Below are 25143 nucleotides of genomic sequence, written 5' to 3' on the forward strand. Positions count from 1 at the left end.
CGCTGCACTTCGCGGGGCGGGGTGCGGGGAGGCTCCGTGCCCTGCACGAGGAGGCAGCAGAGCCCAGCGGGGGGGGGCAGCGAGGGGGGTGCAGAGCCACCCCCACCCCCCCCATGCGGAGTGAGCCAACGCGGCTTACAGCTCCCCCCTCAGAGCGGCGCCGCTTCAACAGAGCTGCTGCTGCTGCTGCCTCTCTCTCTCGTCCAGGTGAGACGCGGCTCTTCTTCTCCTCCTCCTCCTCACGTCTCGCGTGTCACAGCAAGACGCAGAGGAGTTGGCCGCCAATGTCGCGAGGTCTGAGAGGGCTTCACAAGAGAGTTCGTGTCGTTTTGCTGTTCGTCCTCCGTCGAAGGAGCGCAGTGGGTTGCCATGTGGGTCCATAGTTTGGGTTGCATTGCCACAGTCGTGCGTCTTACATTTTCCATTCATGAAGGAGATTTGCGAATCGGCCTGTTGATGTTCCGATTTGGTTAATGATTCTACCGGGGTCTTAGAAGAGGAATGTCAAAGACAGGAGATGCGATGTTTGGTCTTTATGCTCTGCTTGTTGAACGATAATCGATAATCCAATAACAGGTTTCAGAATCGATTGCCGGTCTTAAATTTCAGGATCGATTTTTCATTGGGATTTTTAGTTCAAAAAAGATGAATGCACCGATTGTTACGCGATCACGTGCTAACGGCACGGCGGCCTAAGTGGTACATTTGCGCTCGCGTTGTTAGTGAAGTGGTAAAGGGGCAGCCCTGCAAGTGGCTCTGCCTGCTCGCGACACTGCTGACGGAAGGGTGTCCACGGGGGGGGGGGGGGGGTCTAGAGCGGTCGCCATCACCGTCCCGCTGTGGCTGCTCCCTCCGTGTCGCACTTTACAGGGGGGTACACAATGTGGCGAGGCACTTCGAATTGACTGGGCATTTCGAAATGTTCATCAGCAAACCGGTTACCGCGCTTTACTGGTTTCTCTCCCGTGGTTACCGATTATTTCGTGGGGGGGTGGGGGAATACCTTATTTAAACCACCCTAGTATTATTTAATCGAGACTTGTAATGATTAACGCGGGTATTTTCAGAGCGCCTTGCTGGACCGCGTGGTTTATCGATTCGTGTTGCGGTCCCAGGGTGCCGGGTCGAGTCGAACGTAGATGCAGAGCACGAGGTTTCTCTTCGACGGGATCGCGTTCTGAGACGCGGGCTCGCGGCTGTGAAAGTCGGACTCGTAGCCGCCGTGCCCGTCTGCCATGAACAGCCCCACACATCGCCTGTGAATGCCACACAGCGCCTTATCCCGTGATCGCGAATGTTGAGACTTGAAATGTTGGAAGAACAAAAACAATACCAAGAGTTTTCGCCACAAGACGAAACGAAGCCAGCTTGCTTTCTTAAGTACCCGTTTTCTGTGTGTGTGTGAGAAAGGGCGCGTTTAAAGCCGACATCAAACGTTTGCCACTTGAACAAAAAAATCTGCAGCGAATTATGGTCGCACTCGCTGGGGTAGCGATTAACATTCCAGCGTGAGAGCGAAACCAGACCCAGCGCCCAGCGAGCCGTGAGCCACGGCGCTGACTGGCGACGTGGACTTATTTGTTTAAACAACCACGCTTGTTGATGACCCTCACTCGGGGAAGCCTCGCTGCGTCTCACAACTCTTTGAGGGAGGGTCCCACAAAGTGTTCGCGTTAGGGGCATCGCGATGTCCCTCCGCGAGATTCCCTTTGAGAAATTTACCAAAAGAAAATTCACAATCTGGAAGTTTTTGACCAACACCAGTTACATATGTATGGCGGTTGTTTAAGCTTTGGGAGGAAACTGGAAAACGGAGGAAGTCCACTGAGAGCAGGGGGAGAATAAACAGACTCTGAGCAGAAAGTCGCCCGTGTCGGAAATCAAACATATGGCCTTGTTGTTGTGAGGCACGCGTGTTAGTACACACCACCCCGCTGATAAATTGCTCCGCTGGTGATGGAACCGCAGTAAAACCCGTGCCGAGCCTCATTGCCCACATGGTTGAGGTTTTGGTGGTTTTCGCGGTCATACAGAACGAAAGGACAAACACTCTGGTGACTCAGGCTTCCTTGTTGACTGCATTTAGGACGAGGAATCACATAAGTGGCAGGGCACCATCTCGTCATGTGTGTTCACCCCGTTATTGCTAATGTTCCAAGCGTCTCAAATCCCTACAACAGTCTCGCCTACAGCCGTGATCATGTCGTACAACTTTGTTGAGACGCTACAGCCGTGACTCTAGTTACGTTCTTTGGCCCAAGTGTGAGGGAGGAACTCAAACCCAAATCGGCACCTTCACACCATTGTCGAGCGGCGACCTCTCTGGAGATGGACAATCTACAACATCCCACTTGGTCTGCCTCTTCATACTGTGGGCACTGTGTCAGTGTGACACGTGCCAAATATTGGCAGGAGCCGTCTATTATGTTAACCCATAAATGAGTCCGTAGGAGGTTGAGAGTGCTCTCTAACCTTATTAATATTAACATTGCCATCTGTTTAAAGCTTTCGTGACTGCAAGACAGCGTCTGAAATTCATTCAGACGCTGTCTTTCCGACAGACCTGTTCTTCACCTGAGGACGGCTGCTTGCGTTGTGGCCGAAACGTCGTGAGAATTGTATTTTATTATGTTAAATCTTTATTATTTTATTATTTCCCTTCTACGTGACTTTACCGAAAGAACCAAGAAGATTGCCATCTGTCTCCTGCAGTTCAACATTGACCAACTTTTTGTAATCCCTCGAACATTGGCACATGGTCTGTACGAAGGTTTGTGCAAGAACGTTTGTCTGGACTTTGAATAAAACATGTGAATGCAATCGTAAAGTGTGAAGCTTGAGTTGGGAGCCGTGCCCTCTGGACAGTCCGCAGTGTTCACCGTAGCTCTGGTTCTGTGCCCTTCTCTCTAGGCTACGTATCGCACACTGTGAAGAATGGCCAACGTTAAGATGACGCTGCTGCTACTTGTTGCCCTTGTCGGTAAGTTGGTTTCCTCAGGAAATGATCAACATTTACCTGAGTTTGGAATGACACCACAGTGTGCCAGCATTAGCGTGTCACCCGCCGTGACAGCGCAGGTACAAACTTTAGTAGCCGCAGAGGTCACGGTACCCAATTACACACATCCCACGACTAATGATACAATTCTGCATGACACGCGACTAATCAACGAATTAGTTGATGACTCAATACATTTTAACAGTTCTAATTCTGATAACAAGAGCAGAAAAGGCTCTATTTTATGCAACTTAACGAAAAATTGAGCCATATTGTGGAATTTTCTGGGTAATGCAATACATAAGTCAACTTCTGCATCTATGACTCTAAATACAATAGATTATGTTAGGTCTCATTAGAAGTCAGGCCTAAACAAATATTGCCGGTCTACCAGATGTAAAAGCAATACCTGTCAACAGTGAGGTCATGTTTAATTTCCCAGAATATTTCGCGCCACGGCGGCATTACATTTTTGTACCTTTTTCCAATCGACCGGGATTGACAGTCGGGTTAACGACCCGGACCGCAGATAGCTGCGCTTATCATCTGACGCGACTCGCAGACGTTACCGGCAACCCGCAGAGCACACGTTGCTGGGAGATTAACTCGCGTTTCGATGTCTCCTTCCTGATGTCACGCGTAGGGCCGTGCGCAGCGCAATATCCGCAGTACGGGGAGGGAGACCGGAATGGCAACGTCTTCCCACCGTTCGACACGCCACGTGAGTGATCCCACGAGTGCAGCGTCGTCACCGCTCAGGAGGCCTCTGACCTCTCGGCGTGGACGATACACAAACGTAAACATATGCGCTTAGTGCGCATGGTACTGTGCGTAAAGTTCAAACGATATATTGTACATATCCTCGTTGGATGCGGAAGACGTGTTCCGGAAAAGTGCCACATTAAATAGAAATACTTTAAGGGAGGAATTACTGCTCTATACATTGCAGGGAATACATATATACATAAACCAATGCAATTTTTTGTCACATTTGCACTGTACAATCTTACAGGAGGTACTGTAGTGGGTTCGATCCCGACCCTGACGCCTGCTGTATAATCGTAGTGTGCATGTTCTCCACGTGGTCGAGTAGATTCTTCACCGGGTCCTCTGGGTTTTCCCTCCACATCTAGAAACATGCATTTATAATATTTGGCTGCTAGAAATGTCCACATGATAAGCCACTTCGTCGGGTTATCATTTGTGGCCAGGTCGCGTCTGAAAAGGAGCTATATAGCTCAGGGGCTTTAACTGATAAAGTAAAAAATAATTTAGTTTAGTTTTGGAACTGACGCTGTATGCAAGTGTGTGTGTGATGTGTGTGATATGTGTGATATGTGTGTGTGATATGTGTGTGTGATATGTGTGTGTGTGATGTGTGTGTGTGTGATGTGTGTGTGATGTGTGTGATGTGTGTCTGATGTGTGTCTGATGTGTGTGATGTGTAATGTGTGTGTGTGTGATGTGTGTGTTGTGTGTGTGATGTGTGTGTGATGTGTGTGTGTGATGTGTCTTCGTGGCATTGGTGTCCCACAGCCATAACGGTTTCTGTTTGTATTTTGTCAACAGCTGGGCAAGGAGGCGCATACTATGACTACGAATATCCAGGTAACACCGCTTATTCATGTTTTAGGACATTCCCTAAGTAATATTGTGCACGACACAAACAAGTTGACATTTCACACGTGGGGTCCGACTCAAGGGAATAGCAGCAAAAACCTGCGTATGCTTTGTGCCCATGTTGCGCAAAGTGGTAGAATAATAACAATAACAGAGATGTGGCAAATACACCGGGGCTCGAACGCAGGTGCAGGTACTCTCGGGCCCCCGGTGTGCAGTAGAGAGGAAGGGAACCGACAGACGCCCGGGGAAGCGACAGGGGATGAAGGGTCTGCGTTGAAGTTTGGGAGATCCTGTGCAGATGCACTGCTTCCATACCTCAATTTGGAACTCCCAAAATGCGATTTAAAGTTTCACCAGCACGATGAGCGGGAAGCCATCGGCGTATTGTTTATCTTTAGGCCTCGGTGTGTTGGGTTGATATGTCGGCGTCTTGCGTTTGGCCTTGTTGGTCACGTGAGGCGGCTAGCGCCAGTCTCGGGGCACTTCGCACGACCGGCACCCAGGGCTCCATTGCAGGCAGGCACTTTTGTTGAGACCAGATTATCCCGTGCGCGGAGTTTATGTTCTTAGACAAGTGTCAAAATAACTACAAAAATAATAGAAATACGTGGGGTTTCTTTTTTACTTCGGTCATGAAAAGTGAAATTTCCACAACATGAGATGATGACACTGCGTGACAACCTGGCGGACGGTCGAAAGTAGGACATGGAGCAAAGTTCAATGTAAAAAGAGATTTTCTGTTTGAAAATGTTGTATTTTGTTGTGATATTTGACCGCGATATTTTTCCGTGGCCATTTTAAGTTGTACAGCAATTCGAATGCATAAACACGCTCAGAAATATTCGAAACAAAACAAGGAGTCAAACATGCAACGCATTGCCAGGCACAGCTGTGCAGCTGGCAGACAGCTCAGAGGGCAACGTGCCAGGGCTTGGCTGGAAGGCTCAGGGGGTTTCCAAACCCGATGTTACATATTGTTCCCGTTAACTAAAAGCTGGAATAATCAAACACTTGTTACGTGGACACACGTGCATTTACAGAAGGTTATCAGACTCCCTCTCCAGCTGAACCGCCTGTTGTGATACTCCCGGCTGGTCAAGGTAAGGAGGACGAACGTAAGGCTCTTTAAACACAAACATCTCCTTCGATGGAAACTATCACTCGTGAGCGTGGTGGCTGGCAACTCAGAGGGCTAGCATTTCAAAATATGTATCATAATCTCTATTTATCCTAGAGAAATGGGATGAGCTTTCTTATCATCTTCACGTAATGTATGTAGCGCCTTGACCAAGGCCTTGGCGAAGGCGCCTTGACAGAGAATGAACAATGTCACTACAGATGAATTTCATGGTGAAGATGAGGTGAATACAATAGATGAGAGGAAGTAATGGGCTGCCAAGCTCTTCTTCACAGATGTCGAATTGAATGGTACCCTGATTATTATTATCGACGTCTGTACAAACCACTCTAAATTGTCTTGGATAACGGGGGATGTGGGGGGGGGGAGATGGCCCAGATAACAACAAAAACACGAATAATGTAAACACCTCATGTCATCAATATGTGAATTAGACCCTAAAACATTGTTATTGTTTACCTACCTACATGTACGTGTTTATATTGTTTATGAACAATACCACTTTACTCGCCGACCTGTTCGTGGTCACGTGGGCACCGAGTCAGTATGGCTGTCAACTTTTTTCCTGCAGTCTGAATGCCACACGAAACGATTTTCATCATCATCATCCTCATCATCATCCATGACCCAAGCACTGCTCGTGGTGTCTTCCCAAAGCCGTCACCATCTCTCATCTGGCACCTGCACACCACACGTCACACTTCCTCTCTGTGGTGGGCATCCTCCCAGCTGCGTTGTTGCTTCGGTGGCGTCGCGGTTAGCGCACTTCGCTACTCACCTAGCGACCCGAGTTCGATACCCGCTCACGGCCATCACCAGTGACGATTATCTGAACCGATCCTGGGCCTCCCCTAAGTCGACTCGGCTTTAATTGAGTACCTGGTACGATGTGTAAACATCGTCACTCGGAAGACAAAGGTGGTCGGGCGTGTTGCTGGCCACCCACCCCCTCGTGTGCCGTGCCGGCCTTCACAAGTGCTACTCACTAACAGCACTTGCCCCGACAGTCTGATAAGGCGATACGGGGGATCTTTGTCTTTGTTGTTGCATTCTACATTTGCCGCTCCATCATCAGTCTCGACCGTCGGCCGTCATATTCCTTCTCGTGATGCGCTTTTCCTGCCAACGCTGCACAAAATAGCGATATTATTTCTTAAAATTACCAATACATCTTGATGAATGTACGGTGCGGTGCAGTATATATTATGGATCTTGAGTGAATTTTTTAATGTTAAATCTGTGCATTTTCCACCCTGACAGATATCACACCGACGGATTCATTGCAAGTCTATGGTGAGAGCTCGCGCTGCCGTCAAATAATTTCACCACGGCTTTGAAATGTAATTGTGCATCCGTACGAGCGGCAATGCACACGTTCCGTGCATCAATGGCTCCGACCTTCCCGCTGGTGGAACATCTAAAAGAGCCTCTTCCAGTGCGCTATCAAACTCTTGCTTTCCGCTTAATATAACCAGACATGGGATAGAGCTGCCACCTTTCCCACAGACCAAACCCTGGGTGTATTTCTCAGCAAGGTTCGGTCGATCAAAACCCGTGCAGTATGCAGTGCTGGACTACAATAAAGTTGAGCACACTACCACGAAGGAAATAGTAGCGGTGCCAGGCGATTGCGAAACGGCCCTTAGCCAACATCTGAGAGAGATTGGCCACGGTAAGATCAGCAGGGCCACCGCTTGCTGATGAGGCCGTGCGAAATCCTCTCCAAACAACTGATTCAGGAACAAAATAGGAAAGCCTCTGTGCCCATGGCTTCATTGTAATGTTTTACATGATTCAATAAACATAATTGGTATTTCTATTGCATATTAGATGTGCAGTATTTTTTATGATGATAATTTGGTTTTACTAAACTACTGCTGCTGCTGTTCAGCAAAGGTAACACTAATATGCCTAACAGATGTTTAAATGTCTGACATCTGTTAACCATATTATGCAGCATGCTGATACAAGCACTGGAGAGACAATGTGGTGTTTGCCATAGAAGTGTCCGACAACAGCCTTAGCCACAACAGTTCCAGAAGGTAACATCTGAATGTTTGTTTCTGTGTTACAGGCCCAAGACCTGTGCAGCCTGTCAAACCAGTTGGTAATGCAGTGCCTTTTTCTATTTCATGTAGACGGTGGTGACTAAGACTCTTCACATTAGCTGGGTTTAGTTCATTTCAGTGTTTGTCGACAGGAGTTATGTTCACTCAACTTCCGTCTGAATGGTTAGGGTGGCACCATGTGTCCTGTGTGAGAGTGGATGGAGTTTGTTCTTTCTCCGTGACCCATCTGTGTCGATACGAGCGTGTGGATCAGCTATGTCGGAAGGTACAAAACGCAAAAGCCCTACCGAGTCACCGATGTTCATTCGAATGATGTTCTAAATTGGCACAATATGTCTAGAGCATATGCTTTTTTTTTAGATATTGCCGGCAGGGGGGATTTTACATTGTAACTCTTTTAACGTAAGCCTATGAAAGTTTGTATCTGGAGCCTTTGAAGAGTCCAAATATGACACCAACTTGTTTATCTCATTGAGGACCCCCCTTTTAGATTTAATATATTTATCCTTGGCCAAAAGATTTGTGTACATTTAGGAAGTTATTAGGGGTGCTAAATCCAATTTAAGTTGACATTTTAGACACAGGCATTTCCGACATTTTGGAGGATTTTTTTTCAGAACTCGAAGCTACCATCAACCATCAGCACCAAAGGGTAGGAGTGTGAGTAATGCGGTGGTGCCCTCAGCACCACACCCATTCACGCACCTTAAAGAGTAGTGCTCACAATGTATCGGCATCAGCGGTCTCTTGTGAAAGCGAACGAGAGAGAAATAGTGAATCAAAGGCTGGGTCCGCGGAGGTCAACACCCTCAGTACTCGGCGGCACCCAATGAATGATGAAGCGAGCACTTTTTCAGCGGCTATTCTTTATGATTGGCTCCTTCGCAGCGGAGAGAGAGATGCTGCACGTTCAGCGCGTGATTCCAACTGCTGAATTGTGACTGAAAACCTCTTGTGACCGGCAGCATGGAAAAGCATTGTGATGAGAAGTGTTGGCTGTTCGCTCGTTGATAATATGTTTATGTATGATGAACCTTTTTCGCACCGTGCTAATTGGAGATGGATGTAGGGAAAGGACAACAAACTAAACACAAACAGCAGTTCTAAAGACATGAGTCTTCAACCTGAGAGATTTAAAAGTGCAGACTCCTAATTGAAGTATTCTGTTGTTGTGCCTCGAATGTTCCAGAGCCAGAGCCCACTGAACCGGGTCTCGGAGGTAAGCCGATGGGAAACGCCGTTTTTGATCCTCGTTTGTGTATCTATCGCGATGCATTGACATTTCAAGGAAACGATGTAAATTCAAATATAGTTGAATACCCCTACACTGAAGTGAAGTTGGAATGAACCTCATTTTCTCAGGGCAGGGTCCAATCCCCGTAAATGTGGGTTACGGTAAAGTGCAATGGGGTTAAACTATAATCGCCGTGCAATTTCCATACACTTTGCATTTCAGTCGTCTTTGTCTTTGCCAATTACAGTATAGGCCTTACACCGTCTAATAAGGGAAAGAAAGTCAATCAAATTCTGCACAATAAAAGACTGGGTTCTCTGTGGCCCAACGTCCCCGCAGCAAGCAGGCCATTGGCCAGGAGGAATCGAGGGTGTCTACTATGTCACGGGCATATGGCGTGTAAAGTTGACCTTCACGAATACTCGACACACATGTGTGTGTGTGCACGCCTGTAGCGGTTAGAACGCTGCACTACGAACAAGGTCACGTGAGTTTGATTCTCGCCCACGGCCAACATCAGTGACGATTATCTGAACCAATCCTGGGCCTCCGCTAGATTGACTCAGCCTCAAATAAGTATCTGGTATAGTGTGTAAGCATGGCCACTAGGGAGACAAAGGCGGCCGAGCGTGGTGCTGGCCACCCACCCCCTTGTGTGCCGTGCCGGCCTTCATAGGTGCTACTCGCCAACAGCACTTGCCCCAACAGGCGGTTAAGGCTACACGGGTGGTCTTTATACGTGTGCAGGCTGCCGCGAGGAGCAGTACGTGTGCACGCGGCTCTACTCGGTGCAGAAGCCGTGCCGCGAGTGCCTCCACACGCGCTGCTTCTACAGGTGCCGCTCCTCCTCGCTTCGTGCACGCCACGGGCAAGCCCGCCACTGCCCTCCTCTGCCCCGTGCCATCATAGGTCGTTTCCTGCACCCAGGTGCGTTCGAAGCATCGGACGCACCTGGGTGCCCTGCGCGGTGACGACGATGACGTCACCCTGCTCGCAGCCCGAGTGAGAGATGTGGCCGCTCGAACGGGCATGGGACGGTACCCGCCTCCCTTGGCAACTATAAACCAGAAGTGTAAATTGCACATTTCTGTGGCAGGTTCATTCCACAATTGCGTTTAGCCTCCCACAAATCTGCACTTAAGTTACGTGCCCCAGAGGGATATCTTGCCGAGAGCCCTTGTAATTGCCTGGAAATTCACCATGCTCTGCTCTCCTATGGAAGAATGCATATTTCAGTTGTCAGGCATTGTCAATGATGGCAGTGCATTTTTTTCATCTCTGTACAACGATACCAATTCTAGTTGTAAGTCCAACATGATATTAAATTTAATATGCAAAAGGAATGTAAAATGTTATTGCTATTTTAGATTTTTTTGTTATGGAATGTGACAAAGTGCTGATCGTTGCCACTGCGAATTTGCTTCAAGTTGACTGCACTCTCCAAGTCTGTAATTAAGCCCACAGACGAAAAACAATCGATTCCAGTACACGGAAAGCCACAAGGCCTAGCAAAGCATAATAGGAGTCTAGAGCCAGGCACAGATGGTTCGGCCTCCACCTCTGTGTCCTTTGAGTCTCTAATGTCACTGTTTTGTTGAGGTAAAACTGAGTTTTTTTAGAACTATTTGTACCTAGTTGATATTGATTATTATGTTCAATTGTTTATTTTAACATATATATATGTTGTCCTTAATCCTTTATTCATTGCTCTGTGATTTTCTTGTACATTTTAGGGGCGTTCGTGTTTATGTTATGAACAAAGAACTTTGTGTGCGCACCGTGTGTGAACAAGACCAGCTTGCCAAAGGTAGCGTGGCCCCAAAACAAAAAACACGCAGCACCACGAGTCCATGCAGTGAGATGAAACAGCACAAACACACACACACATTGTGTTTCGTGGTTCCTATTATCCGTGTAAAGTAATCAGAAATTCAACTCTGCAGCCTTCACACCGCCTCGGCACCTCTTGCTCAGCTGGTAACCCAGTGACCACACACGTCACCTCGTGGCGCTGTTTTTGTAGATACATTGAAATGCGTCGAGGTGAAGTAGACGTGGCAACCGGACCTTGCCCACGTGGTTACACACACCTGTAGTTGTGAATTGCCTCCGAGCGACTGTGGTGGTTGGTTTAATCATGCAGGAAGTAGCATACTGAGCGACTGTGGTGGTTGGTTTAATCATGCAGGAAGTAGCATACTGAGCGACTGTGGTGGTTGGTTTAATCATGCAGGAAGTAGCATACTGAGCGACTGTGGTGGTTGGTTTAATCATGCAGGAAGTAGCATACTGAGCGACTGTGGTGGTTGGTTTAATCATGCAGGAAGTAGCATACTGAGCGACTGTGGTGGTTGGTTTAATCATGCAGGAAGTAGCATACTGAGCGACTGTGGTGGTTGGTTTAATCATGCAGGAAGTAGCATACTGAGCGACTGTGGTGGTTGGTTTAATCATGCAGGAAGTAGCATACTGAGCGACTGTGGTGGTTGGTTTAATCATGCAGGAAGTAGCATACTGAGCGACTGTGGTGGTTGGTTTAATCATGCAGGAAGTAGCATACTGAGCGACTGTGGTGGTTGGTTTAATCATGCAGGAAGTAGCATACCGAGCGACTGTGGTGGTTGGTTTAATCATGCAGGAAGTAGCATACCGAGCGACTGTGGTGGTTGGTTTAATCATGCAGGAAGTAGCATACTGAGCGACTGTGGTGGTTGGTTTAATCATGCAGGAAGTAGCATACTGAGCGACTGTGGTGGTTGGTTTAATCATGCAGGAAGTAGCATACCGAGCGACTGTGGTGGTTGGTTTAATCATGCAGGAAGTAGCATACTGAGCGACTGTGGTGGTTGGTTTAATCATGCAGGAAGTAGCATACTGAGCGACTGTGGTGGTTGGTTTAATCATGCAGGAAGTAGCATACTGAGCGACTGTGGTGGTTGGTTTAATCATGCAGGAAGTAGCATACTGAGCGACTGTGGTGGTTGGTTTAATCATGCAGGAAGTAGCATACTGAGCGACTGTGGTGGTTGGTTTAATCATGCAGGAAGTAGCATACTGAGCGACTGTGGTGGTTGGTTTAATCATGCAGGAAGTAGCATACTGAGCGACTGTGGTGGTTGGTTTAATCATGCAGGAAGTAGCATACTGAGCGACTGTGGTGGTTGGTTTAATCATGCAGGAAGTAGCATACTGAGCGACTGTGGTGGTTGGTTTAATCATGCAGGAAGTAGCATACCGAGCGACTGTGGTGGTTGGTTTAATCATGCAGGAAGTAGCATACTGAGCGACTGTGGTGGTTGGTTTAATCATGCAGGAAGTAGCATACTGAGCGACTGTGGTGGTTGGTTTAATCATGCAGGAAGTAGCATACTGAGCGACTGTGGTGGTTGGTTTAATCATGCAGGAAGTAGCATACTGAGCGACTGTGGTGGTTGGTTTAATCATGCAGGAAGTAGCATACTGAGCGACTGTGGTGGTTGGTTTAATCATGCAGGAAGTAGCATACTGAGCGACTGTGGTGGTTGGTTTAATCATGCAGGAAGTAGCATACTGAGCGACTGTGGTGGTTGGTTTAATCATGCAGGAAGTAGCATACTGAGCGACTGTGGTGGTTGGTTTAATCATGCAGGAAGTAGCATACTGAGCGACTGTGGTGGTTGGTTTAATCATGCAGGAAGTAGCATACTGAGCGACTGTGGTGGTTGGTTTAATCATGCAGGAAGTAGCATACCGAGCGACTGTGGTGGTTGGTTTAATCATGCAGGAAGTAGCATACTGAGCGACTGTGGTGGTTGGTTTAATCATGCAGGAAGTAGCATACTGAGCGACTGTGGTGGTTGGTTTAATCATGCAGGAAGTAGCATACTGAGCGACTGTGGTGGTTGGTTTAATCATGCAGGAAGTAGCATACTGAGCGACTGTGGTGGTTGGTTTAATCATGCAGGAAGTAGCATACTGAGCGACTGTGGTGGTTGGTTTAATCATGCAGGAAGTAGCATACTGAGCGACTGTGGTGGTTGGTTTAATCATGCAGGAAGTAGCATACTGAGCGACTGTGGTGGTTGGTTTAATCATGCAGGAAGTAGCATACCGAGCGACTGTGGTGGTTGGTTTAATCATGCAGGAAGTAGCATACTGAGCGACTGTGGTGGTTGGTTTAATCATGCAGGAAGTAGCATACTGAGCGACTGTGGTGGTTGGTTTAATCATGCAGGAAGTAGCATACTGAGCGACTGTGGTGGTTGGTTTAATCATGCAGGAAGTAGCATACTGAGCGACTGTGGTGGTTGGTTTAATCATGCAGGAAGTAGCATACTGAGCGACTGTGGTGGTTGGTTTAATCATGCAGGAAGTAGCATACTGAGCGACTGTGGTGGTTGGTTTAATCATGCAGGAAGTAGCATACTGAGCGACTGTGGTGGTTGGTTTAATCATGCAGGAAGTAGCATACTGAGCGACTGTGGTGGTTGGTTTAATCATGCAGGAAGTAGCATACTGAGCGACTGTGGTGGTTGGTTTAATCATGCAGGAAGTAGCATACTGAGCGACTGTGGTGGTTGGTTTAATCATGCAGGAAGTAGCATACTGAGCGACTGTGGTGGTTGGTTTAATCATGCAGGAAGTAGCATACTGAGCGACTGTGGTGGTTGGTTTAATCATGCAGGAAGTAGCATACTGAGCGACTGTGGTGGTTGGTTTAATCATGCAGGAAGTAGCATACTGAGCGACTGTGGTGGTTGGTTTAATCATGCAGGAAGTAGCATACTGAGCGACTGTGGTGGTTGGTTTAATCATGCAGGAAGTAGCATACTGAGCGACTGTGGTGGTTGGTTTAATCATGCAGGAAGTAGCATACTGAGCGACTGTGGTGGTTGGTTTAATCATGCAGGAAGTAGCATACTGAGCGACTGTGGTGGTTGGTTTAATCATGCAGGAAGTAGCATACTGAGCGACTGTGGTGGTTGGTTTAATCATGCAGGAAGTAGCATACTGAGCGACTGTGGTGGTTGGTTTAATCATGCAGGAAGTAGCATACTGAGCGACTGTGGTGGTTGGTTTAATCATGCAGGAAGTAGCATACTGAGCGACTGGTTCGAGCAAGTTACGCCAGCGGAAAATACAAAAAGCAGGTTTCACACATATATACTGTGTATACATCTAAAACATGCAGCAATGAGTATTCTCGCACATATGGATTTTCTTCAGGCGCCACAAGTTCATTGCACATGCAAAAATAAAGTGCAGATTAAACCAACCTGGCATGAGTAACTTAACGTACCAGCACAGTAATTAGCAGGCCTCTATCCTGCATTAAGATATCGAATTACTCGTCACTCTGTGCGTGTGCATGTTTCTTAAAATATATATAACCATGAAAAGTACAACAGTAATTTGGCTTTGTATAATTCGTAGCAAAATGTTTTTTGTAAGCTTTATTTGAATGCCACGCAAATTGCTGACAAGACCCAATTTTTTTTGTCTATTACCGTGCGAATGTGTTGTGGAAAAAAGAGTGTTGGGTGTTGACACAGGTGTGCATGAGCCAAAGGTTTGTTAGCTGTGAACGCAGTGCAATGTAAAACAGACCACCCTCTGGCCCATTCTATTACACTGATACACCATGCGGTAAACAGAGATAACAGTTTCTATCATATTTTTGCGTTAGATCGTGTAAATATATAAATGTGTCGTTAAAACCCGCCACCACCCGACACAGCCAACTAGTAAGGTTTGTCACACAAACAGAACATGCCAATTCGTCACTAGTACAGCACACTGGTGTGTTGTAGAGCCAAGCCACAACATTTACAATCTGAGTACGACGTTTCGCCAGTAATTACAACTAGCTTCATCAGGCACCAGCCAGATTTGTGGAGAAGTCCACCTGCTTCGTACCTTATATAGAGGTGTAGATTTGGTGACCACGCTTCTGCGCTCTTGCGCAAAGTGGTGGGGGGGATTACTGAGTCAACGTACATGATGCATGTGCATTATGCGAGCCCTTTGATATTGTCCTTCCTGTCCATTGTGTGTATTAAAATAGCTGTACCAACGGTAATTCCTATTGAAGTATGGTGCCCTTTATAGGCATGAATTTAAACAATGTATTATTTGATGATTCGCTTCCACGCAGCATTAAGGCAGTAGCTATCCGAACGGTTAAAATAATGTTTATTTCTTTCAATATCGATAAATTCTCTAATTAGTCTGGGCCAGTAGTAGCTAGTTTTGCACAGAACTTCAACATTTTCAAAATCAATTGAGTGTCCTTGTTGGCACTCGTGTTCTGCTACTGCTATATTTCTCTGATGTTCTTTTAGTCTCGTGCTGATCATTCATCCTGTTTGCCCAACATAGCATTTTCCACACGTGCAGTTAATCCTGTACACACCTTCTGTTGATAGCTTCGGTAATACATCTTTTGTACAATATATTAATTTCTGTATTTAATGTACCATGCCAAATCTGACTCGGATGTTTTGTTTTTCCAAACATCTGGTTAGTTTATCAGTTACTCCCGCAATGTACGGTATTTTTATCGTTTTAATTACTTGGGCAATTTCAGTGCTCGTGTTATTTTATTTGGTTTTGGCATTCAATGCTCTGTTGATTTGTGCATCATTGTAACCGTTCATTTTTAGCGCTTCAAATACATCAGAAGATACATCAGAAGATGTATCTATACATTTCCTGCAAAAAAAATGTATAATCGTTTAAGTTGAATGATCGCTTTTCTCAGTTTTACTGGGATTGTTGCAATCGACATCGCTTCATTAAACAAAATATCCCTTCGGGGCTAACAGAGCAGTGCAACCATTCATGTTAAGAACGGCCCACGGAAGTGGATATCACAGAACTGCCTCTGAGTACCCTTCGCATGATCTGTGTTCTGCATTGTCGGGGGGGGGGGGGGGCAGCACATTCCCACATCATGTAGGAGCTTCGCCTGAAACATTGCCTGCTATACATTGTTTTACTTTAATGGCCACAGTGTTCTTGACACACGTGTTGAGGTTTTGTTATAAAAACAGTTGGCATGTATCGCGGGCTCACAATGCAGTCATTGTTGTTGACAGCCAATCTGTGCCGAGACCAGTACTCCCACTGCGGCCTGTACGCCGGCCTCGGCTTCTGCGGCGACATCTCGAGTTCGTGCGGGAAGAGCTGCCACTCCTGCTAATGGCAGAGCCACGTGGGAGCAGCCGCAGCACGGGCCGGAGGCGTCGAGGCCTAGCCAGCCTGGTGCAGCCCATCCAACAACCGGCGTGTGGCTTGTGTAATGAATAAAGTTACACGAACATTATGTCATGCTTTGAAATTCTAGAAATGTTGACTTCACATTTAAGTTTAACTTGTACTTGAATTTGTATTGTATAACCTCCAACATTCCTTGTATTCATTGATACATACTAACCTCGACATGCTGTTTAACAATGTTATCTTATATATACTTGTCTTAATTTCAGGTCAGATTGAGCATCAGGAGATAATTAGAGGTCATTTTTTAAAATCGTGTCTAGAAATGTATTTTTCCTGTGGATGCTGCAGAGTTTCTGCGATTTTCTGTGCTTGCAAAATCCCGCAAACTGCATATTCTTTGTGTTCATGAGAACCTAGTTAATGTCTCAGTGGCAGCTTGAAAACATCGTTGTTACTGTCGATTATAATTACATACGTGTGCAGGTGCTGAAGACAGGCAGCAATGTAGAATGAGCAATGCCATGTTCGGTGTGATTAGCGATGGTGGAAGGGCTAGGAGATGGCATTGCACTTCAATCCATGGGTATGTTTAACAGAGCACTCGACACTGCAGAACTGCAGTCTCGTTCTCAGTCTCTACGCATTCTCACATTTAATCAATATTAGAGTTGGCAGATAATGGCCATAGACGGCCTTGCCTTAAAATTAAAATGTCACTGAAACTTGCTTTCTGGGCCATTGTTTACTTAGGCAAAGATTCGTTAGAGAAACGACGGTGTTTATTGAGTGATTGACAACCACGTGACCTCTTGCAAACATGAGTGACGCACACCGATGCGCCCCCTACAGGCCAGGCGTGAGGGCAGCTTTACTGGGAAACCACTGCCACCCGTTTCCATGCGTCGTGGTATTGTGACGTGGCACGATGTCACGTGAGATGTATTACGATGTAACTCTCATCCGCAATGAAATCTGGATACGGTGGTGGAGGTAAGTTGAGTTTGTTGTCCTTCCCCCGCACCTCTAATTAACACGGTTGGATACATAAGGTGCGAAAGAAGTTCAACGTACATAGGCAAGGATAATTGCAGATACAGTGTGTCATGTCCAGATCTCTTCACGTGCCGTGGCCAGGGTGAAAAACACTCATATGAACAGAAGCACATGTTCAAATCGGAGTCAGTTTATTGGACTTAATGATTAGCTGTCTCCCTTGCGGTGAGCATGGCCTCAAATCAACTTTTAAATGTTGCCAACTTCGCAAAATTTAGGGGAAATTAAGAGTTGGACTAATCAGTGGGAGCTCACAGCCAGGCGCAGTAAAAATGCTGTCGACGAGAAGAGTGGTACCTCGTATTCAAATGATTTTACAGTAAATATACATGCCTCCACGTTGTACACGACGCTTTAGTTCACTTGCAGCTGCTCTGCAGTGAATGAACTGAAATTTTTCATCCATCAACCATGTCAATTGGCTTTGCATCTTAAGAAAAGACAATTAGGTCATTTATACCAACAAATTATGAACAGCACACATGTTTAAGCTCAAATGACTCCAATAGTTGGACGGCAACATAACCATTGTCTAATATAAAAGTAAAAATAAAGTTACCAACATAAAACATGCATTCCTTTTGCTTGATTTGTATAAAAAATCTATAACACGTCTTTGTAGTCTGAGATGCCCATCATCGTGAACATATGTTGTATCAAAGTGTTCGCTCAAGGATCTCTATAGTACTGGGCTGTGGGAACAGGACTATACAGTTTAGCAGAGGTAGATGACCCTCCAGTATTCCCAACAGGGTCATGCCTCCAGCACTACCAGAGAGGAAGGTTGCGCAATGGCTTCCAAAACCTCCAGGAGAGACACTGCTCAGTGACCGAGCAGTGGGGCAGAAACAAAAATATCATCACCGAGGCTATGAAGGACGTTTCTTGTTGTGTGCTAAACAGGAGTTGCCTTATTCACAACGAGTATTGTTGTGCAATGCAAAATAAAGGCGTTACATTTAACACGCAGGTTTTTGCCGTTAATATTACTGTGACCTAACCTAAAAGTCTACTTTGAATCAAAAACATTACATTTCATGTATAATGTAGGTTTGTATTGGGGTTAGATTGCGTAACTATGAATGTGTCGTTAAACCTGCCACCACGCGACACATTGATATTTACGCGATCTAACCCAAAAAAACGATATTATGGATGATATTGTTCGCGAAAGCCTACGTGTTGAACTGACATTTCATATGACTGACCACTCTTAAAAAATAGGAATGCTTTTTTTTGCTGGAACGGCAACTCGGTGTGTTTCATGGGTAGTAGAAATAAGTTCAGATCCTCACAAATCGTAGAGGCGAAAGTAAAGCTGGGAAGTAAACGGAAACACACTGTTGCTGATCCAGCATCAAAGTTACATTTCAGATTCACATTGGGAGCAAGCAAGTCTGCGTTGGACTACCCACAATACGAATAGAGCATCATAAATAAGCATTTATCAGTCATGTATACATTTATATTCTACATCTGTGTAGGGTTGTTACGGGAGGGCTGTAGGTGCATGGGATCCAACGGGGAATAAACACAGTGGGCGGAGCTCCGGGAGTACACGGGGGGGGTGCCCGCAGCGACGTCCGCATCAGGCAGCCTGGGGGGTTGTGATCCTGACGGGGGGTATAAAGGGGGAGGACAGAGAGAGCTCGTGGCTGAGTCTGGGAACGAAGGAGGAAGAAGGAAGATCTGCTAGTTAGAAGCCCTGGACTCCCCTCGACGCCGCCCTTGTAAGGGCTGCGGAGGATCGAGCCAGAGGCGTGGTTCCGTGAACCAGGGTCAGTACCCTGGGACTCCGGAGACCGTAGCCCGACTCACCAGTGTCGGGCCAGTTAGCCTCCCCTAGCCCGTTAGTGGAGGACTTGGGGTTAGGTCAGGATTAGCTAGGGTGTATCCCCAGTTATCCGGGTGAGGGGGCCGCTACCCCCTCTAGTGCTGTCCTGTACCGACAACTTGTAATAAAGATACGTGTGCCTCAACCTGGGTGTCCAGCGTACTTACCGGTACTTCATCTGGTGTCAGAAGTGGGGTCGCAGACAGTGGTGGTTCCTCAAGGGACGGTGCTCGCTCACGCGACGCCGGTACCCTGCGAGGAACCTGTCGCGAACCATGTTGGCACTGCTTCCCGAATGCTCCCACATTCGGACAGCGATGAAGGGTGGCTCGACGCGCTTTGTGCGGGATCGACGGACCTGACAAATTCAGAGCGCCAACAGCTTAGAACGCTACTGAGGGAATTTTCCGACGTTTTCAGTCGGGATAAATATGATTTGGGTTGCACTCACCTGCTGCGTCACCATATTGACACGGGTGACAGCGCGCCAATTCGCCAAAATCCGTTTCGGTTAAGTCCCGCCGAAAAGGACCATGTCAAATCGGCTGTTGATGACATGTTAGCCGCCGACATCATTTCTCCCTCCACCAGCCCTTGGGGAGCGCCGATCGTCCTGGTTAAAAAGCAGGACGGCTCGTTGCGGTTTTGCGTGGATTTTCGGCGCCTTAATAAAATTTCGGTTGCCGACGCATACCCGCTCCCACGGATGGACGAATCGCTGGACGCCTTGGCGGGAGCGCGATTCTTCTCCACACTAGATATACTTTCGGGATTCTGGCAGCTTCCTCTGGACGATGATTCTAAGCCTAAAACTGCTTTCCGTACACCGCACGGCCTGTTCCAATTCAACCGGTTGCCGATGGGCTTACACTCAGCGCCGGCAACTTTCCAGCGATTGATGGAATTGGTTTTGGCTGGATTGCAATGGGAATCGTGCCTGATTTATTTGGATGACGTTATTGTCTTTGGTAAAACTTTTGATGAACATCTCCAGAGGTTACGGGCGGTTTTCCTAAAGATGCGGGCTGCTAATTTGAAATTTAAGCCCCAGAAATGCCATTTGTTACGCGAGTCGGTGCGTTATTTGGGGCACATCGTAGGGCGCTCGGGTATTGCTACCGATCCCGCCAAAACGCAGTGTGTCAGCTCCTGGCCGACTCCCACCTCGGTGGGAGAGGTCAGGAGTTTTATTGGCTTCGCATCATATTACCGACGCTTCGTCGCTAATTTTGCAACGATTGCCAAACCCCTACACGCGTTAACATCTAAAGGGGTTCGGTTCCACTGGGGTCAGGAGGAGGAAGCTGCTTTCTGCTCCCTTCGGGACGCCCTGGTAAAGGCTCCTCCCCTGATTTACCCAGATTTTTCTAGGCCCTTTTTGCTCGACACCGACGCGAGCAACACGGGTATTGGAGGTGTGCTTTCCCAGGTGGTTGACGGCGTGGAACGGGTGGTTGCGTACGGCAGTCGGGTGTTGTCTCCAGCGGAGCAAAGATATTGTGTCACCCGTAGGGAACTGTTGGCAATTGTCTATTTCATCCAACAGTATCGCCCATATCTGTACGGTCGGCATTTCACCGTCCGCACAGATCATGCGGCACTGCAGTACGCCCTGAAGGTTCAACAGCCATCGGGACAATTGTCCCGATGGTTGGAGGTCCTCCAGGATTTCGATTTCGAAACCACCTACCGTAAGGGCGTTCGCCACACCAACGCTGACGCTCTGTCACGGATGCCAACCGCCTCCGAATGCGCATGCCTCCTGGGGTCTGGGCGTTGCAAGCCGGCAGGGGACATGATGGTTCCGGTCCTGGCGGCCGCCGCCAATGACGAAACATTGGTCACCAATGATATCGCGGAACAGGGGAAAGATTCCCTGCTTGGGTTGCCCGTTAATGAATGGGGGCGCCTCCAAATGGAGGATACCTCCCTCCTCGCGTTGCGTTGTCGCGCCGGGGAGAGGGGGCGGGGGACGGGTGAGGCCGACGCTTGGGGCATGCACGCAGGGTTGCTCATGCATTGGGACAGCAAATCCCACCGTCACCGGCTGGTGGTCCCTTCGGGATTACGGGGTAAGGTGGTGTGGGCTGCGCATGAGCGCCTCCTCCACCTGGGGACCCAGAAAACTCTCGCCTTGCTCCAGCTGAATTTTTTTTGGCCAGGCATGACAAGGGATGTCACTGATCTGTTGGCAGCATGCCCTCGGTGTGCGCAGCGCAAACCACCGGCACGGGAGTCGAACCCGCCCTTGCAGTCCATCCAGGTCTCCCGAGTAAATGAACTGGTCGCACTGGACATTCTGGGGCCATTCCCCGCCACCCCCAGGGGTAACAGATATTTGCTTACTGGGGTCGAATATTTTACGCGCTGGCCTATGGCCTGGCCCCTGCCAAATCAGTCGGCAGCAGCCATCGTCGACGCCTTTGTCCAGGGTTATGTCATGGACAAAGGTGCTCCGGAGCGGTTGCTGACCGACCAGGGTAGAAATTTTTCCGGGAAACTCCTAAAACAAGTCTGTGATCTCCTAGGAACGAAAAAAATTCGAACCTCTCCTTATCACCCGCAAACGGACGGGATGGTCGAGCGTCTGCATCGCACCATCTCGTCTATGTTGTCGCAGCAAGTCTCGGACTCACAGACTGATTGGGACTTACAAATTCAAGGGGTTCTAGCGGCATACAGATTGGCTCCCCATGCTGCGACGGGATTTTCACCCTTCTTTCTTATGTATGGCCGCGAACCCGACCCACCTGTTCCGGCACAGCTGCGGATCCCCGCGCCGCTGGGTAAAATTAAATTGGATGAACACGTTAAATTTAACCTTGACAAACTGACTGAGGCGCGGGATGCTGCGAGGCTAAATTCTGACAGGCGTCAAAAGGCGAACGAGCGCCTCAGGCTGGCTCGCGCGCACGTGCTGCAGTGGAAGCCGGGGGACAGGGCATGGCTGCACTGTCCCCAGGTACCACTCGCGACCTCCTCTAAACTCGTGCGCCCGTGGCGGGGCCCCGTCGAGGTTGTCGAGGTTTTGAGGCCTCAGTGCGTTCGAATCAAATGGGGCAGGCGCCGGTGGTTTGTACACCCCTCTAGGCTAAAACCGTTTGTTGCGGTGCGAGGGCCCACTCCACACGCGCGGGGCCAAGCATGTGGGGGGTCGACCGACTCGGAGGGTCCGTCGCTGCTCTCGCCTGATGTGTTGCCGGCTGTCCCACCCACAGGTGCACCGGGAATGACGGGCTCATGCCCTACAACCCACACGGGTGATGCCGACGGTCGCGCCACTTCAATCGCGACCTCATCTCGAAAGGGAGAGCCGCCACCGGATGGTCCGCCGTCCGGGGTTGCCCCGTGTGACGGGCCTGCGGCAAGGACGCGCGCTAAGATGCGCAGACTCTTATAATATACAAAAAGAAGAATTTTTTATTTATTTCACGTGTCATGGTTACTGTATGCTGCGTCGGTGGTGCGCTCCTGCCACATTGTGTGTGTTGTGTGTGTGGGCGGGGTGTGTGTGTTGTGGGTGCGTTGTGTGTCGTGGGTGTGCTGTGTGTGCTGGGGGAGTTCCTGGCTAGTTGTATATACGCGCTTTTACGGATTTCGTATTTATACGGGGGGGGGGGGGTGCGTCGGACATTCCCTTCGGGGGTGTGCTTGTTCTTCTTGTTGTTCTTGTTGTTGTTGTTCAATTTGCATTTTGTTGAAAAAAAAAATGAGGCACACACGGGGTTGAGGGGTAAATGTTCCTTTATTGGAATTGTTGCAGCCGGGACGGCTGCGAGCTGTAATGGGGGGAGTGATGTAGGGTTGTTACGGGAGGGCTGTAGGTGCATGGGATCCAACGGGGAATAAACACAGTGGGCGGAGCTCCGGGAGTACACGGGGGGGGTGCCCGCAGCGACGTCCGCATCAGGCAGCCTGGGGGGTTGTGATCCTGACGGGGGGTATAAAGGGGGAGGACAGAGAGAGCTCGTGGCTGAGTCTGGGAACGAAGGAGGAAGAAGGAAGATCTGCTAGTTAGAAGCCCTGGACTCCCCTCGACGCCGCCCTTGTAAGGGCTGCGGAGGATCGAGCCAGAGGCGTGGTTCCGTGAACCAGGGTCAGTACCCTGGGACTCCGGAGACCGTAGCCCGACTCACCAGTGTCGGGCCAGTTAGCCTCCCCTAGCCCGTTAGTGGAGGACTTGGGGTTAGGTCAGGATTAGCTAGGGTGTATCCCCAGTTATCCGGGTGAGGGGGCCGCTACCCCCTCTAGTGCTGTCCTGTACCGACAACTTGTAATAAAGATACGTGTGCCTCAACCTGGGTGTCCAGCGTACTTACCGGTACTTCATCTGCATTAACAGCTCCAAAAAGTGCAATATTTCAAGCGTGTACATTTCGACGGCCTTACGTAAGCCCCTGAATGCAAATGTCGAGATCTGTCAAGTTTCAAAGAGCTGCGTTTAAGCGAGTTGACGGTGCAGTATGGTTACGGAAATTTAATTTCATGAAATGTGAGGACAATGCGACACGGAGTGGCCATGCACTTGACCCGCCAGCTGCGCACAGCCCAGCAGCACGCATCGTCGCGTTCTCATTAGGACACGGACTCCCGTGTTTACTCGCGCACCTCCTGCCCCCTCCCAGAGGTCAGCGCTGTGGGCTCTGCGCTGCAGCTGGAGCGCGGTCCGTGCCCCGCCCGCCACCTGCTTGGGTCGCGACCACTCGGTGGCCTGTTTTGTTTCGCGGGGTTAGATTCGGGTTTTTGCATTATGTGTGCGCAAAACTGCTGGATGGGCAATCGAACGCGGGATGTGCATCGTAAACAGAACGCTGAAACAGACTACACCAATCCCCTGGCTCCATGTTCTATCGCGAACATTCAGCCACCAAATATCCACGGAGACATACACACCTCAACCATGTTCCTCGTCGCCAACTCGAGTCCCCATCCCCTTTTGGCATCGCTCTGTCACCATACTAATATCTCACTGAGATCCGGAAGAATGCTGGCGAACAGAGCGGAATAACACGGACGTCCAGAATAAACTCCTAATTCGAGACGAAAACACATGGCACCTCCTGGCTTTGACATTCCCTGAAGACACTGGTAGCAATCATCAACCGCATCAGAACATCGACAGGCCGATGCGCGCATCTCCTTCATGAATTAAAAATTAAAGACAACGCCACAGTAGTGCGATAATGGCCATGCAACACAAACTATGGACCGTACAGTAAACACAAAGAGACGCATGGAGTTCCATAGAGACTCATATAGACACACATAGAGATACATAAAGGCAAGCGACCTAAACGATTGACCCACATAGAAAACCGTTGTAGTCTGCGCTCATTCAACGGAGGAGGAATAGCAGCAACATGACACGAACTCTCTTCGAAGCCCTCTTGTCATGGCTCGCAGACCTCGGACATTGGCAATTAGCAACCTGAACATGATCATCATCTGTCACAGCCGTGCGATGTCATCGTGAACCTCGCACCTGTACCCCTCAGGAATGTGTAACATACACCATTCGTGTAGGACTTTGAGACAGGTGAGATTGTTATATTGTACACCACCAGCACTGATTACTCTATCACTGCCACAATGACTCGGGGAGACGTGGCAGGCCAAGAGGCCTCGCACCACCACTGCCCCCCCTCCACCCTGCCTCGCCCCCCCCTCCACACTGCCTCGCCCCCCCCCCATCCACACTGCCTCGCCCCCCCCCCTCCACACTGCCTCGCCCCCCCCCCCCTCCACACTGCCTCGCCCCCCCCTCCACACTGCCTCGCCCCCCCCCCTCCACACTGCCTCGCCCCCCCCTCCACACTGCCTCGCCCCCCCTCCACACTGCCTCGCCCCCCTCCACACTGCCTCGCCCCCCCCCCCTCCACACTGCCTCGCCCCCCCCCCCTCCACACTGCCTCGCCCCCCCCCTCCACACTGCCTCGCCCCCCCCCCTCCACACTGCCTCGCCCCCCCCTCCACACTGCCTCGCCCCCCCCCCCC

The 25143-nt window shown here is 48.9% G+C and overlaps 1 protein-coding gene across 1 annotated transcript; it reads left to right on the forward strand.

Moving 5' to 3' along the window:
• Window positions 1–109: 109 nt before the first annotated feature.
• Window positions 110–17884, forward strand: LOC144721103 (uncharacterized). Its single transcript, XM_078598484.1, has 11 exons — window positions 110–207; window positions 2911–2980; window positions 3642–3719; window positions 4568–4606; window positions 5662–5721; window positions 7020–7052; window positions 7834–7866; window positions 9018–9047; window positions 9810–9897; window positions 10796–10869; window positions 16139–17884. The coding sequence occupies exons 2-11, from the start codon at window positions 2935–2937 to the stop codon at window positions 16240–16242; spliced, it is 585 nt and encodes a 194-aa protein (XP_078454610.1). The 5' UTR covers window positions 110–207; window positions 2911–2934; the 3' UTR covers window positions 16243–17884.
• Window positions 17885–25143: the final 7259 nt, after the last annotated feature.

Source organism: Lampetra planeri, chromosome 10 (assembly GCF_965212315.1).
Source record: "Lampetra planeri chromosome 10, kcLamPlan1.2.h2, whole genome shotgun sequence".
In the NCBI taxonomy this organism is placed as follows: domain Eukaryota; kingdom Metazoa; phylum Chordata; class Hyperoartia; order Petromyzontiformes; family Petromyzontidae; genus Lampetra; species Lampetra planeri.

What these genes read in the sequence shown, in the direction of transcription:
- LOC144721103 (XM_078598484.1), top strand. Translation starts at nt 2,935, where the DNA reads ATGGCCAACGTTAAGATGACGCTGCTGCTACTTGTTGCCCTTGTCG. An exon ending in GATACTCCCGGCTGGTCAAG is followed by an intron (nt 5,722 to 7,019) that starts GTAAGGAGGACG and finishes CCACCCTGACAG; the next exon opens with ATATCACACCGACGGATTCA. An exon ending in CACTGAACCGGGTCTCGGAG is followed by an intron (nt 9,048 to 9,809) that starts GTAAGCCGATGG and finishes ATACGTGTGCAG; the next exon opens with GCTGCCGCGAGGAGCAGTAC.